Source organism: Oncorhynchus kisutch, linkage group LG2 (assembly GCF_002021735.2).
Source record: "Oncorhynchus kisutch isolate 150728-3 linkage group LG2, Okis_V2, whole genome shotgun sequence".
NCBI lineage: Eukaryota > Metazoa > Chordata > Actinopteri > Salmoniformes > Salmonidae > Oncorhynchus > Oncorhynchus kisutch.
In genome coordinates this window covers 67,540,765-67,558,245 of record NC_034175.2, presented here as the reverse complement: position 1 = coordinate 67,558,245, position 17,481 = coordinate 67,540,765, and the positions used below count along the sequence as shown (strand labels likewise).

Below are 17,481 nucleotides of genomic sequence, written 5' to 3'. Positions count from 1 at the left end.
AGGACTGTTTCGGTTTTCCACGTTTTCTTATTTTGTATATACGTTATCATCTGTATTAAAGATGTTCAACCATAACCACGCTGCATTTTGGTCCTCCTCTCCTTCCCAGGAAGAAAACCGTAACACACTGCATTTCAGCCCTGCCATAAAAGGACCAGCTGACATCATGTCAGTGATTCTCTTGTTAACACAGGTGTGAGTGTTGACGAGGACAGGGCTGGAGATCACTCTGTCATGCTGATTGAGTTCGAATAACAGACTGGAAGCTTCAAAAGAGGGTGGTTCTTGGAATCATTGTTCTTCCTCTGTCAAACACGATTAACTGCAAGGAAACACATGCCGTCATCATGGCTTTGCACAAAAAGGGCTTCAGAGGTAAGGATATTGCTGCCAGTAAGATTGCACCTAAATCAACCATTTATCAGATCATCAAGAACTTCAAGGAGAGCGGTTCAATTGCTGTGAAGAAGGCTTCAGGGTGCCCAAGAAAGTCCAGCAAGCGCCAGGACCGTCTCCTAAAGTTGATTCAGCTGCGGGATCGGGTCACCATCAGTACAGAGCTTGCTCAGGAATGGCAGCAGGCAGGTGTGAGTGCATCTGCACGCACAGTGAGGAGAAGACTTTTGGAGGATGGTCTGGTGTCAAGAAGGGCAGCAAAGAAGCCACTTCTCTCCAGGAAAAATATCAGGGACAGACTGATATTCTGCAAAAGGTACAGCGATTGGACTGCTGAGGACTGGGGTAAAGTCGTTTTCTCTGATGAATCCCCTTACCGATTTGTTTGGGGCATCCAGAAAAAAGCTTGTCCGGAGAAGACGAGGTGAGCGCTACCATCAGTCCTGTGTCATGCCAACAGTAAAGCATCCTGAGACCATTCATGTGTGGGGTTGCTTCTCAGCCAAGGGAGTGGGTTCACTCACAATTTTGACTAAGAACACAGCCATGAATTTTAACGCTCGTCGGAAGAAGTGGACCAAGGTGCAGCGCGGTACGTGTTCATGATTCTTTATTTAATCCGAACACCAAACAAAAGAACCATGAACGTCACATTCTGAAGGCGACACAGAGCTAACAAAAAACAACATCCCACAACCTAAGGTGGTAAAACAGGCTGCCTAAGTATGATTCCCAGTCAGAGACAACGATAGACACCTGTCCCTGATTGAGAACCATACCCGGGCCAAAACATAGAAACACAAAACCTAGAAATAAACAACATAGAATGCACACCCAAATCACACCCTGACCAAACCAAATAGAAACATAAAAAGGCTCTCTAAGGTCAGGGGCGTGACATGAATAAAGAATGGTACCAACACATCCTCCGAGAGCAACTTCTCCCACCATCCAGGACCAGTTTGATGTCGAACAATGAATTTTCTAGCATGATGGAGCACCTTGCCATAAGGCAAAAGTGATAACTAAGTGGCTCGGGAACAAAAACATCGATATTTTGGGTCCATGGCCAGGAAACTCCCCAAACCTTAATCCCATTGAGAACTTGTGGTCAATCCTTAAGAGGTGGGTGGACAAACAAAACCCCACAAATTCCGACAAACTCCAAGCATTGATTATGCTATAATGGGCTTCAGTCAGGATGTGGTTCAGAAGTTAATTGACAGCATGCCAGGGTGGATTGCAGAGGTCTTGAAAAAGAAGGGTCAACACTGCAAATATTGACTCTTTGCATCAACTTCATGTAATTGTCAATAAAAGCCTTTGACACTTATGAAATGCTTGTAATTATACTTCAGTATTCCATAGTAACATCTGACAAAATTATCTCAAGACACTGAAGCAGCAAACTTTGTGAAAATTAATATTTGTGTCATTCTCAAAACTTTTGGCCACGACTGTACATGTCAACTTTTATTACTGTTTATTTAACTTTGTTTGTGTTTATTTGTCCTTGTTCAATGTTCATTCCTCCTGACTACTTAACTCTGTTTTAAGGAGTGATGAGGAGTTTTTTTGTTCTCTGAGTTTTTCTCTGCAGAGTTTTACCACAACACATCCTCCAGCACTGTGGGGTTCTGTTGGGTTACCAGTGGTTCAAAGGGTTCTTAATTAACATTCTATGGGCATCTAAGCAGTTATTTAGCCTGCACCTTAAATGTGGTATATATAGCCTGAAATAAACAACCAGGATGTATATCTGCTACTCTTTGATGGGAAGGTCTCTGTCCCACCATCTGGCTATTAAAACCTATGCCTCCGCCTGGCTCGCTCTGATTACTAAAAATGCACTTTGATGTTGGGCAGGCAATAATGTGATTTGTTTGGCAGTGCCAGGTCTCCCACTATGCAAATTGAATTGAATTCCAGCAAATCAGAATCTGAAAAAAATCTGTTTTTCTGCCACAGCTGGATGGAAGAGGTTTAGTGTAAATATCTGAGGCAATAAAATTGATCATCATAGAGATTTATCTGGCCTCCCTTGCAGCTGAGACCTATTCTGCCTATAATCTGGATTTAAAAAACAGAGATTACCCTGCCGCACGTGTCTCTGTGTGTTTTTGTGTGTCTGTGTGTGCTTGCAAGCATGCATGTGTGTTGTACAAAGGGCATTGTACTAGGCTCTCTCCTCTGTCTTACCCTGTAGAGTGCAGTGTGTAGGAGAGATGAACAATCTAAGGTCTTCACCTTTTGCTGTTTGTATCAACAGCCATTTGTATCCTCTAACCACCCCCTCTAACCAACCTTCTCTTCTAACCACCCATGTCTCTTTCTGCCAGCCATCTCCTCCTACCAGCCATCTCCTCCAATCACCTGTCTCCTCTATCCACCCATCTTCTCTAACCACCTATTCCCTCTATCCACCCATTTCCTCTAACAATCCCTATCCCTTCCTGCCACCCATATCCTCAAACCACCCATCTCCTCTCACCACCCATCTCCTCTAATCTCCAATCTACCTTTCTGCCATCCATCTACTCTTACCACCCCTCTCCTCTAACCACCCATCTCCTCGAACCACCCATCACCTCGAACCACCCATCTCCTCTAACCACCCATCTCCTCTAACCACCCATCTACTCTATCTACCCATCTCCTCGAACCACCCATCTCCTCTAACCACCCATCTTCTCTATCCACACCTCCTCTATCCACCCATCTCCTCTAATAACCCATCTCCTCTAACCCCCTGTCTACCTTTCTGTCACCCATCTCCTCTATCCACCCTTCTCCTCAAACCACCCATCTCCTCTAATAACCCATCTCCTCTAAACCCCCGTCTACCTTTCTGTCACCCATCTCCTCTAACCACTCCTCTCCCTGTCTGCCACCAATCTCCTCTAACCACACACCTCCTCTATCCAACCCTCTCTTCTAACCACCCATCTCCTCGAACCACCCATCTCCTCTAACCACCCATCTCCTCTAACCACCCATCTCCTCTAACCACCCATCTACTCTATCTACCCATCTCCTCGAACCACCCATCTCCTCTAACCACCCATCTTCTCTATCCACACCTCCTCTATCCACCCATCTCCTCTAATAACCCATCTCCTCTAACCCCCTGTCTACCTTTCTGTCACCCATCTCCTCTATCCACCCTTCTCCTCAAACCACCCATCTCCTCTAATAACCCATCTCCTCTAAACCCCCGTCTACCTTTCTGTCACCCATCTCCTCTAACCACTCATCTCCCTGTCTGCCACCAATCTCCTCTAACCACACACCTCCTCTATCCAACCCTCTCTTCTAACCACCCATCTCCTCCAACCTCCCATCTCCTCTATCCACCCTTCTCCACCAACCACCCTCTCCTCTAACCACCCATCTCCTCTATCCACCCTTCTCCAACCACCCACCTCCTCTATCCAACCATCTCATCTAACCACCCATCTCCTCTATCCACCCCTTTCCTCTAAAAACCCATCTAATCCAACCACCCATCTCCTCAACCACCCATGTCCTCTAACCACCCATGTCGTCCAAACACCCCTCTCCTCCAACCACCCCTCTCCTCTAACCACCCATGTCCTCCAAACTCCCATATACTCCAACCACCCCACTCCTCTAACCACCCCTCTCCCTTTCTGCCACCCATCTCCACTTACCACCCCTCTCCTCTAACCACCCCTCTCCTCTATCCACCCCTCTCCTCTAACCACACCTCTTCTCTAACCACCAATCTCCACCAACCACCAATCTCCTCTAACCACCCATCTCCTCGAACCACCCATCTCCTCCAACAACCCATCTCCTCTAACCACCCATCTCCTCCATCCACCCATTTCATCCAACCACCCATATCCTCAAACCACCCATCTCCTCTATCCACCCTTCTCCTCAAACCACCCATCTCCTCTAACCACCCATCTCCTCTATCCACCCTTCTCCTCAAACCACCCATCTCCTCTAATAACCCATCTCCTCTAAACCCCTGTCTACCTTTCTGTCACCCATCTCCTCTAACCACTCCTCTCCCTGTCTGCCACCCATCTCCTCTAACCACCCATCTCCTCTAACCACCCATCTCCTCCATCCACCCATTTCCTCCAACCACCCATGTCCTCTAACCACCCATGTCCCCCAAACTCCCATATACTCCAACCACCCAACTCCTCTAACCACCCCTCCCCCTTTCTGCCACCCATCTCCACTTACCTCCCCTCTCCTCTATCCACCCCTCTCCTCTAACCACACCTCTTCTCTAACCACCAATCTCCACCAACCACCAATCACCTCTATCCACCCATCACCTCGAACCAAATCAAAATCAAATCAAATTTATTTATATAGCCCTTCGTACATCAGCTGATATCTCAAAGTGCTGTACAGAAACCCAGCCTAAAACCCCAAACAGCAAGCAATGCAGGTGTAGAAGCACCCATCTCCTCTAACCACCCATCTCCTCTAACCACCCATCTACTCTATCTACCCATCTCCTCGAACCACCCATCTCCTCTATCCACCCTTCTCCTCAAACCACCCATCTCATCTAATAACCCATCTCCTCTAAACCCCTGTCTACCTTTCTGTCACCCATCTCCTCTAACCACTCCTCTCCCTGTCTGCCACCCATCTCCTCTAACCACACACCTCCTCTATCCAACCCTCTCTTCTAACCACCCATCTCCTCCAACCACCCATCTCCTCCAACCACCCTTCTCCAACCACCCACCTCCTCTATCCAACCATCTCATCTAACCACCCATCTCCTCTATCCACCGCTCCCCGCTAAAAACCCATCTAATCCAACCACCCATCTCCTCAACCACCCAAGTCCTCTAACCACCCATGTCATCCAAACACCCCTCTCCTCCAACCACCCATGTCCTCCAAATTCCCATATACTCCAACCACCCCACTCCTCTAGCCACCCCTCTCCCTTTCTGCCACCCATCTCCACTTACCTCCCTCTCCTCTAACCACCCCTCTCCTCCATCCACCCCTCTCCTCTAACCACACCTCTTCTCTAACCACCAATCTCCACCAACCACCCATCACCTCAAACCACCCATCTCCTCGAACCACCCATTTCATCCAACCACCCATCTCCTCCAACCACCCATCACCTCTAACCACCCATATCCTCGAACCACCCATCTCCTCTAACCACCCATCTACTCTATCTACCCATCTCCGCGAATCACCCATCTCCTCTAATAACCCATCTCCTCTAACCCCCCGTCTACCTTTCTGTCACCCATCTCCTCTAACCACTCCTCTCCCTGTCTGCCACCCATCTCCTCTAACCACACACCTCCTCTATCCAACCCTCTCTTCTAACCACCCATCTCCTCCAACCTCCCATCTCCTCTGTCCACCCTTCTCCACCAGCCACCCTCTCCTCTAATAACCCCTTTCCTCTAACCACCCACCTCCTCTATCCAACCATCTCATCTAACCACCCATCTCCTCTATCCACCCCTCCCCTCTAAAAACCCATCAATTCCAACCACCCATGTCCTCCAACCACCCATGTCCTCCAAACTCCCATATACTCCAACCACCCCACTCCTCTAACCACCCCTCTCCATTTCTGCCACCCATCTCCACTTACCTCCCCTCTCCTCCAACCACCCCTCTTCTTTAACCACCCATCTCCTCTATCCACCCATTACCTCTAACCACCCATCTCATCTTTCCACCCATCTCTTCTAACCACCCATCTCCTCCAACCACCCCTTTTCTCTATCCACCCATCTCCTCTATCCACCCATTACCTCTAACCACCCATCTCCTCTAACACCCCTCTCCCTTTCTGCCACCAATCTCCTCTTACCACCCATCTCCTCTTTCCACCCATCTCTTCTAACCACTCCTCTCCTCCAACCACCCATCTCCTCCAACCACCCATCTCCTCCAACCACTCCTCTCCTCCAACCACCCATCTCCTCTAACCACCCATCTCTCCCAACCACCCCTCTCCTCTAACCACCCATCTCCTCTAACCACCCATCTCCCTTTCTGCCACCCATCTCCTCTTTCCACCCCTCTCCTCTAACCACCCATCTCCTTTAACCACCCATCTCCCTTTCTGCCAACCATCTCCTCTTTCCACCCATCTCCTCCAACCACCCGTCTCCTCCAACCACCCGTCTCCTCCAACCACCCTCTCCTCCAACCACCCCTCTTCTCTAACCACCCATCTCCTCTAACCACCCATCTCCTCCAACCACCCGTCTCCTCCAACCACCCTCTCCTCCAACCACCCCTCTTCTCTAACCACCCTCTCCTCCAACCACCCCTCTTCTCTAACCACCCATCTCCTCTATCCACCCATCTCTTCCTACCACCCATTTCCTCCAACCATCCATCTCTTCCAACCATCCATCTCTTCCAACCACCCCTCTCTTCCAACCACCCCTCTCCTCCAACCACCCGTCTCCTCCAACCACCCTCTCCTCCAACCACCCCTCTTCTCTAACCACCCTCTCCTCCAAACACCCCTCTTCTCTAACCACCCATCTCTTCTTACCACCCATTTCCTCCAACCATCCATCTCTTCCAACCACCCCTCTCCTCCAACCACCCCTCTCCTCTTACCACCCATCTCCCTTTCTGCCACCCATCTCCTCTTACCATCCATTTCCTCCAACCATCCATCTCTTCCAACCACCCCTCTCCTCTTACCACCCCTCTCCTCTTACCACCCCTCTCCTCTATCCACCCGTTTCCTCTATCCACTCCTCTACCTTTCTCACCCCTTCTCTTTTCATTTTCTTCTCCATCTCTTTCTTCTCCATCTCTCCCACCCACTTCAGTCAATCCCCATCCAAAACTCTGTGTGTGTGTGTGTGTGTGTGTGTGTGTCACATGAAGAAATGAACAGTAAATGAAATGTGGAGTGGTAAAGAGCCAAGAGTGAGGGAGGGGAGAGTATGGAGTGATGAAGTGAGAAATGTTTTAATTGGTGGGAAAAGACAGTGTGAGAGACAAACATTGGATAAGTCATACATAGATATGAACTTGGCCAACTTCAGATATGAATGCCATATTTCTGCTTCTGAACAAGCAATAACGTTCAGAGTCATTCCTAAGAAGCATGTGGATTCTGTTTTGGTTTAAGCTTTTAAAATACGGTAATTGGCCAATAGACTGTAATAGACTTCCAAAGTCTGTAATTGGTCAATATTGACCAGAGGCGCGATTATATCTGACATAAAATTGTGGGAAGTCATTAAGTATTTACAAGTCATTAAGTAATTAGAAGTCATTAACCCTTTAACTCTTGGCCTATATGGATAAGGGCTATATTTAAATGTTTCTTACAGAAGAAATATGAAAAGCATATGCATAACCATGGTAATAATTGAAAGGCAACAGTTTAGAGATAATGGGAAAATGACTAGACCAAAGGTGAGTACACAACAGTTCACCTGACACACGACTGAATCCAACCTTTACACTGTTGATTTTACATGCATTTTGCATTTACTGTACTTTTTGCCGCATATGATGATAAGGAAATGTGAAAATACTTTGGATGCATTCAGTAACATGATAACAATAACCTGCAACATGTGGGGTGGGTGTAACATAAGACAAAACAATTACGAGGGTTTGAGTGATGGTTTGAGGACTAAGTGGCCACACCCCTATAAAGATGCATGCTGACACTAGGGAAGGAAGTTCAGGAAGTGAATACATTTAATATATAAATGAACATGAACAAACCACGAACAACGCACCGACATGAAACAGATACAGAAACCATAACACCTGGGGAAGGAACCAAAGGGTGTGACATAAAGAGGACCGGTAATACAAGGTGATGAAGTCAAGGTGAGTGTCAATAAGTGCTGGTTGGCGTGACGATGGTGACAGGTGTGTGTAACAATCAGCAGTCTGGTGACCTAGAGGTCAGAGAGGGAGTATACGTGACAACCCCTCTCCAAAGTGTGCAGCTCCTAAGTCATTTGAATGCACTTTTATGACTCAAATAAGTCTTCAACTCTCTCTATATATTTGTTTCTCTCCTAGCTGTGTTGTTGAGGAACTAGAGCACGTACACTTATAGTTGTTTTGTTTGGAACACAAACCTACATCAAAGCGGTATTTATTATAATCATCAATGTCTCATCTTTCAAAATACATTGAATTATCTTGATTTATAGCTCACACGCAAGCCTGCACACACATCTTCTTACAATTTCACGACACTATTTCATACTATTTTCATTTTAGCAAGACACAGCTCGTTGGGTGTTTGAGCCGTTTCCCCCTGGAGGAACCTGTCAAACACAGACAGACGTGTCAGTGAGAGACCGTCAAACACAGACAGACGTGTTAGTGAGAGACCGTCAAACACAGACAGACATGTCAGTGAGAGACCGTCAAACACAGACAGACGTGTCAGTGAGAGACCGTCAAACACAGACAGACGTGTTAGTGAGAGACCGTCAAACACAGACAGACATGTCAGTGAGAGACCGTCAAACACAGACAGACGTGTCAGTGAGAGACCGTCAAACACAGACAGACGTGTCAGTGAGAGACAGTCAAACCCAGACAGACGTGTCAGTGAGAGACAGTCAAACACAGACAGACATGTCAGTGAGAGACAGTCAAACACAGACAGACATGTCAGTGAGAGACCGTCAAACACAGACAGACATGTCAGTGAGAGACCGTCAAACACAGACAGACGTGTCAGTGAGAGACAGTCAAACACATGTTTGTGAGAGTAGAAGCAGCAGCCAAACCCAAAGACATGTTCCCTGAGTTCAGAGAAAGTCCAATCCGGTCACAGTGGAAGTGAGAATAATGAGAAAGGAGGATATAACCGAGAATATCTTCAAATATTCCTTTTTAAAGCCTTGGGGTTGGCCTTATGGAAAGAATTAGATATTCCCTGCTTGTCTGAGTTAGATAGCGGAGTGGAAACGAATAGGGAAGGATTTTTTTTTATTCACTTCAAACCTTTCCTCACTCTTCATGAAGACATCCACCTGCTGTTTCTTCACGGTTGCAATTTCAGGGATGTACAAAAGCCAAAGGTATGTGGACACCTGCTCGTCGAACCTCTCATTCCAAAATCATGAGCATTAATAGGGAGTTGGTCCCCCCGTTGCTGCTTCAACAGCCTCCAATCTTCTGGGAAGGCTTTCTACTAGATGTTGGAACATTGCTTAGGGGACTTGCTTCCATTCAGCCACAAGAGCATTAGTGAGGTTAGGCACTGATGTTGGGCGATTAGGCCTGTCTCGCAGTCGGCGTTCCAATTCATCCCAAAGATCTTAGATGGGATTGAGGGCAGGGCTCTGTGCAAGCCAGTCAAGTTCTTCCACACCGATCTCGACAAACTATTTCTGTATGGACCTCGCTTTGTGCACGGGGGCATTGTCATTCCTAAACATGAAAGGGCCTTCCGCAAACTGTTACCACAAAGTTGGAAGCATTGTCTAGAATGTCACTGTAAGCTCTAATGTTACGATTTCCCTTCACTGGAACTAAGGGGCCAAACCCGAACCATGAAAAACAGCCCCGGACCATTATTCTTCCTCCTGTGTGTGTGTGTGTAGTTGAGATGCGAATCAATTTCACTGAAGGACAGAAAATTCACTGGTACACTGCATTTGTCACGTATAATCCCTCTCCGGCCTCTAGGTCATCAGGCTGCTGAATATCCTGCACACCTGTCACCATCGTCTCGCACACCTGCGCCTCATGACACTTACCTGGACTCCTTCACCTCCTTGATTATCTTCCCTATATCTGTCACTCCCCTTGGTTCTTTCCTCAGGTGTTATTGACTCTGTTTTCATGTCGGTGCGTTGTTTGTTTCTTGTTCATTGTTTCTTTTATTTAATAAAACACTCACTCCCTGAACTTGCTTCCTGACTCTCAGCACACTCGTTATCGCCTTGAATGATTTTAAAATACATACAACCTTAAAAGATTTTCCAAGCTCACTTATGTAGTTCTCTCTCCACTTTTGTGTTAAAACAATATCTGACACATATTTAGTGACTGTAGATCAAGAATTCAAGTCCACAGAAACATGAAAATCTGAGGCAGCGGGAAGATCTATACACTGGCCTGAGATGAGCTGAGCAAGAAGAAAATAAATCTTTATAATAATGTTAACTGCCTCCTAGATTGAATCCTACTACGCCGGCTCTGACACTCGTCGGATGTGGCAGGGCGTAAAAACGATTAGGTACTACAAAGGGAAGCCCAGCCATGAGCTGCCCAGTCACTCGCACCTACGGGATGTGCAAAATGCCTTTTATGCTCGCTTTGAGGCAAGGAACACTGACACATGTATGAGAGCACCAGCTGTTCTGGATAACTGTGTGATCACACTCTACGTAGCCAATGTGAGCAAGACCTTTAAACAGGTCAACATTCACCAAAAATATGCGGGGCCAGATGGGTTACCAGGACGTGTACTCAAAGCATGCGCAGACCAACTGACATGTTCAATCTCTCCCTGACTGAGTCTGTAATACCTACATGTTTCAAACAGACCACCATAGTCCCTGTGCCCAAGACAGAAAAGGTAGCCTGCCTAAATGATTACCGCCCGTAGCACTCACGTCGGTAGCCATGAAGTGCTTTGGAAGGCTGGTCATGGCTCACATTAACATCATCATGCCAGAAACCCTAGACCCACCCCAATTCGCATACCGCCCCAACAGATCCACAGATGACGCAATTTCAACTGCACTCCACACTGCCCTTTCCCACCTGTAAAAAATAACACCTATGTGAGAATGCTGTTCATTGACTACAGCTCAGCGTTCAACACCATAGTGCCCAAAAATCTCATCACTAAGCTAAGGACCCTGGGACTAAACACCTCCCTCTGCAACTGGATCCTGGACTTCCTGATGGGCCACCCCCAGGTGGTAATTGTAGGCAACAACACATCTGCCACGCCGATCCTCAACACTGGGGCAATCAGAGGTGCCTGCTTAGTGTTTGGTGTTTGGCCTTGTAGTCGTGGGTGACCAGGGAGCACAGGAGGGGTGCCAGGTCAACAACCTCTCTCTTAATGTGAGAAAGACAAAGGAGCTGATTGTGGAATATAGAAAAAGGACATTGACTCGGTACCGGTACCCCTGCACATTGGCTCGGTACCGGTACCCCTGCACATTGACTCGGTACCGGTACCCCTGCACATTGACTCGGTACCGGTACCCCTGTATATTGTTATGTGCAGTTCTTGTGTTGCCTTTTGACTGATTCGATTTTTTAAACTTTTGTTTATTTAGTAAATATTTTCTTCATGCTACTTCTTAAACTGCACTGTTGGTTGATGGCGCATGTGACAAATACATTTTGATTTGATTTAATAACTCTATTTAATATGACAGAAATGCCTTTTTACTCTAGTGAGAATTTCCTTTTCCAAGTACTTCTCCTACTCCAATACTGTGCATTCAAATTGCTATATTCTACGCTATGCTCCAGAACATAATTTTTTCCCAATCTCTCATTCAGACCTTCTTCACTTCACTCTGCCACCTCCTACCAAGGATCTCTGCACTCTGTTTGAGACAGAAGGACCCTTTCCACTGGGCACAGGCGTCAATTCAATGTATATTCCACATTAGTTCAACATCATTTCATTGAAATGACGTGGAAATAACGTTGATTCAACCAGTGTGTGCCCAGTGGTTTGGCTTCCCCAGCAACCCTCCTCAGAGTAACGGATGTCGTTACAAATAGCTATTCCTTTGATTAGCCTGTTTGCTAATTTGGATGACCCAAAGCAAATGGTTTTACTTCAAAGCCTAGATGGAGTTGAACACATCACACGGAAGAGAGGATGGGTTTTTCTGCATAACATTACCGAAATAAATGAAATCAAAGAGTCAGTAGTCCACTTGAAAAGCATGACCATGTGGAGTTTCTTTCTTCACGCCACACTCCTCAAAAAGCTCATAGCATTTGTGTATATAAACGGACCATGGCCATGTTACTGCCAATCTCAGTTCAGGAAATGGCCGGGATGGTTAGCACAGAATTCAGATAACTCGTTGTGACATTTGCCAAATCTCAGCCAGAACCACGTGTCTTGTTATAGCAAGGGAGTCATCTCAGACATCCCAGACCTATAGCAACAGCACTAGGTCTGGGAATAATTTCGGATTTTCTTGGCCACTTCAAAAGGGGAGAAAATACATCTGTCCAAAGAGACTTAAGAGTCTGCAGACTGCAGCCCACATGGCTAAAAGCTCCTCAGCAGGAAATATAATGTCTTATGTTGGAGCTCTAACCTCAGTCCACATGGCACTTTTGTGTTGTTGTGGTCCCTGGGAGAATAAGGACAGCAACCTCTGTTCTGCTGACTCTGACTATTAAATTAAATGTTTACTTAATATGTAAATATCAATCCGAACAATATAAATTATTAGATAAATGATTGGACTATATATAAATTCACACACATATATATATATATATTTATACTACCGGTCAAAAGTTTTCGCCCCAGTCTGAGGTTCTGAGCTCTCTGGAACAGGTTTTCATCAAGGATCTCTCTGCACTTTGCGCTGTTCATCTTTGCCTCGATCCTGACTAGTCTCCCAGTCCCTGCCGCTGAAAAACATCCCCACAGCATGATGCTGCCACCACCATGCTTCACCGTAGGGATGGTGCCAGGTTTCCTCGAGACGTGACGCTTGGCATTCAGGCCAAAGACTTCAATCTTGGTTTCATCAGACCAGAGAATCTTGTTTCTCATGGTCTGAGAGTCTTTAGGTGCCTTTTGGCAAACTCCAAGTGGGCTGTCATGTGCCTTTTACTGAGGAGTGGCTTCCATCTGGCCACTCTATCATAAAGGCCTGATTGGTGGAGTGCTGCATAGATGGTTGTCCTTCTGGAAGGTTCTCCCATCTCCACAGAGGATCTCTAGAGCTCTGTCAGAGTGATCATCGGGTTCTTGGTCACCTCCCTGACCAAGACCCTTCTCCCCCGATTGCTCAGTTTGGCTGGGTGGCAAACTCTAGGAAGAGTCTTGGTGGTTACAAACTTCTTCCATTTAAGAACGATGGAGGCCACTGTGTTCTTGGGGATCTTCAATGCTGCAAATATTTTTTCGTACACTTCCCCAGATCTGTGCTTCGACACAATCTTGTCTCGGAGCTCTATGGACAATTCCTTTGACCTCATGGCTCGGTTTTTGCTCTGACATGCACTGTCAACTGTGGGACCTTATATAGAAAGGTGTGTGCCTTTCCAAATCATGTCCAATCAACGGAATTTACCACAGGTGGACTCCAAGTTGTAGAAACATCTCAAGGATAATCAATGGAAACAGAATGCACCTGAGATAAAGTCTCATAACAAAGGGTCTGAATACTTATGTAAATAAGGTATTTCAGTTGTTGTTTTTTATACATTTGCAAACATTTCTAAAAACCTGTTTTCACTTTGTCATTATATGGTGTTGTGTGTAAATTGCTCAGGTGTCACGCCCTGGTCAAAGTATTTTGTGTTTATCTTTATGTATTTGGTCAGGCCAGGGTGTGGCATGGGGTTTTTGTATTGGGGTGTGTTTTGTCTTGGGGTTTTGGTGTTAGTATTGGGATTGTAGCGTAGTGGGTTATCTAGCAAAGTCTATGGCTGTCTGGAGTGGTTCTCAATTAGAGGCAGGTGTTTATCGTTGTCTCTGATTGGGAACCATATTTAGGCAGCCATATTCTTTGAGTTTGTCGTGGGTGATTGTCCTATTTGTCCTGATGTCCTTGTTTGATGTTAGTTGACACAAGTATAGGCTGTTTTCGGTTTTCGTTTCGTTTATTGTTTTTGTAGTGTTCGTGTTTAGTCGTGTTTACGTTTGTTTAAATAAATATGGATTGCAATCGACACGCTGCAGTTTGGTCCGACTCTCCTTCACCACTAGAAAGCCGTTACATCAGGACATTTGTTTTATTTAAACCATTTTAGAATAAGGCTGTAAAGTAACAAGATGTTGAAAAAAGTCAAGAGGTCTGAGTACCTTCCAAAGGCACTGCAAATATACTATATATAATACAATAATTATATGGATTTATATATAATCCAAACATTTATCCACATAATGTATAATGTATCTAACCGTTACTGTATATATACTATATATAAGTCCAATAAATAATCATTATTATGCCTTAGTGTATGTAGCCTTTGCCTTCTATGTTTTATTACACAATGCATTGTGTGCTTACAGTACAGTGTGTTGATGATATTGGATGCTTGATGTAGACTATGCCTTCTTCACTACTCCGTGCATTGTAACCTATGCTCTGCTTTAGCGCATTTCAAAAACCACTAGCCGACACCCCGTCTCACCGTCAGAATTTAGTCAGCTAAGTGGGTAGGCTATTACGCACATTGCGCATCTGGACATCAACACAGAGACAAACTCGAAATGCTCCATTGGCATTATTGTGACAAGTTGGGGACACATTTAGAAAACAACTTTTAGCTATTCATTTTTGTGAAAATAACTAATTTGAAGACATTTAGAATAATATTCCAAAAAACTGGGCGGCAAGTAGCCTAGTGGTTAGAGGCAGGTAGCCTAGTGTTTAGAGGCAGTGGTTAGAGGCAGGTAGCCTAGTGGTTAGAGGCAGGTAGCCTAGTGGTTAGAGGCAGGTAGCCTAGTGGTTAGAGGCAGGTAGCCTAGTGGTTAGAGGCAGTGGTTAGAGGCAGGTAGCCTAGTGGTTAGAGGCAGGTAGCCTAGTGGTTAGAGCGTTGGATTAGTATCCTGAAAGTTTCCAAGATCGAATCCCCGAGCTGACAAGGTACAAATCTGTCATTCTGCCCCTGAACGAGGCAGTTAACCCACTGTTCCTAGGCCGTCATAGAAAATAAGATTTTGTTCTTAACTGACTTGCCTAGTTTAACAAATAAAACTTGATTTGAGTATAAGAAGCTGCTACCCAGTGATTTAGTTGCCAGAGCGGTTGAAATTCTTGCAGTAAGACCAGATAAAACGAACCTACATGAATAGGGCATGCTAAACCATCTGAAGGTTTTAGTTCAGGCTAAACATTTAATAAGGACTATGGAATTACTTTTTAAAGATGATACAAGTTTAAAGTTCCATTAACTGAGTAAATATACAGCAACCCTACAACACTGTAAAAAAATATTTGTTGAGTCAACTTTAAAAAGTTTGTTACCCTGCTGCCTTAAAAGTTAAATAATATCTGAATGTCATGTTGCGTTAACTTCATCTAAAGTATTTTCAACCTAGTATAGTAAGTGAAACTGACAAATGTGTTTTAAATGACATGTTGAGTGAATTTGATACTTTTAGTCAAAAGTAACATTCTTGTAAAATGATTCACCATGAGCAAGCCCAATTGGGACTAAACCTCATCTGTTTGAAAATGTGAACCTTTCTTGGTGAAAGCCACTGGAAAATCCTGCTATGCCACTAGGTCTGTGGCCAAGGAATAAATTGGTAACAGATTTACTGCCAATATACATGAATCAATTTGCTCTAATTTCTCACTAACAGCCTTTATTAGGCTGTAGAGCCGCATCTCGGGTCGACTCACCGAAGCAGGAGTTGATGAAGCCATACCACAAGCAGCCGTGGCGGCCCAGGAGCCACTTTCCCTTGATACTGGAGGTGAAGCTGAGCGTGGTGCCGAACGTGCACACCAGCATGTCGCTCACGCTGATGTTGAGTAGGAGCATGTTGACCGGAGTACGCAGAGTTTTAAACTTGCAGAAGAGAAGCAGTACGACGAAGTTGTTTAGGAAGCCGAAGGTCATGATCAAGCCCAGGAACACAGAGAGCACGATGAAGCCAGTCCTGGACAGAGTCTCTTTCGGCGCGTCGCGCCACTCCCGGTCCAGGAAACTGAACGGGTCGTCGCTCACGTTGTAGGTGTAGTTGAGGCCAGCCAGATCAGAAAACATCCTGGATGATGTTCACGAACGCTCATATTACTCAGGCTGGGAGACGTTTGGCTGAGTTGGGGCAAGCAGTGCGCGCGGAGCTCATACCATCATTACCTGGCCATGTGTCTCTCTATCTCTCGCCCCCATGTCAGCCCTTCACATAATGTCCAGACCTCCGTTTAATAGACTAGTCTACAGCTTGTCGCGTTAATCCACGCCGTTAATCACGGTGAAATATTACTCTTTCCATCAGTACAGTTTTGTTACGTCAAAAACACATCCACTAGACTACTGCGCGGCGGTAGTTTTCTCTAGCTTTGAGTTTCACTGGGGAAAAAATGTGTTTTTCAAATAACGTTCTTACAAGTGCAAGCTAACAACATACTTGTGGTGATACTGTGTCCCAGCAAGTCTACTGAAGATTGGAGGAGGTGATATCTCAACTGCGTGGCGATGGTGCAAGGCAATCCCGGGGTGTGCAGCGAGGCTTGTCCCGGGTGTCCATCGCCGTTACGCGCGGGCTTCACCGTTCATTCACAAATCTCGAATGTCACAGGGTGGGTGCGTAACGTGTTTCACACACTGTTCCCAATTGCTAGGAAATTACTAAAATACATTATTAATTATTTTTCATTATATTATCGCTGACCGACATACATTAAGAGCGCATTAACCATTTATCTTAATTTGGCAGATTTCTTGCCAAATACTTTTAGATTTAGCCTACAGTTTTATGTTTTTGTTCAAGATAGCATACAATTTCTATTTTTTGATTCAATGGCCAGGCGACTGTAAAAATTGGCTCTCTTTTGTCTTTGTGATCTAAATCCCATCTTCAGTTCTTGTGTACCTCGCTCCTTTGCTACTGTTGAATTTAGTGATCAGTGAGGGCGCGCGAGCCTGAGAGTCCTCCGTTCCATGTACAGTGCAGATTATTATAGCCAGATTTTACGTCACGATAGAGAGAGAATCGTCCTGCTCGAGTAATCGACTGGCATCGAACCCTAGCCGTCAGCGCTCTGCAATACAAAGCATAAATGGACACTTTACCTTCAAATCCAAATTATCCATGGTTAAATGTTGTAAACATAGGAAAGTCAGTTTAATTATGTGACAATAATAACCCACCGGGCACAGCCGTCAGTCAATTCAACATCTATTCCAAATTGGTTCAAC

At 45.5% G+C, this 17,481-nt stretch overlaps 1 protein-coding gene across 1 annotated transcript in view; it reads right to left on the bottom strand.

The window, feature by feature from the left end:
- tmtops2b (teleost multiple tissue opsin 2b) overlaps window positions 1-17,229 on the bottom strand; it is a 49,452-nt gene extending 32,223 nt beyond the window's left edge. The window contains exon 1 of the mRNA XM_031800336.1: window positions 15,957-17,229. Within this exon, the coding sequence (XP_031656196.1) occupies window positions 15,957-16,323 (367 nt within the window). The 5' untranslated portion in view covers window positions 16,324-17,229. The remainder of the gene's footprint in view (window positions 1-15,956) is intronic.
- Between the last annotated feature and the right edge of the window lie 252 nt (window positions 17,230-17,481).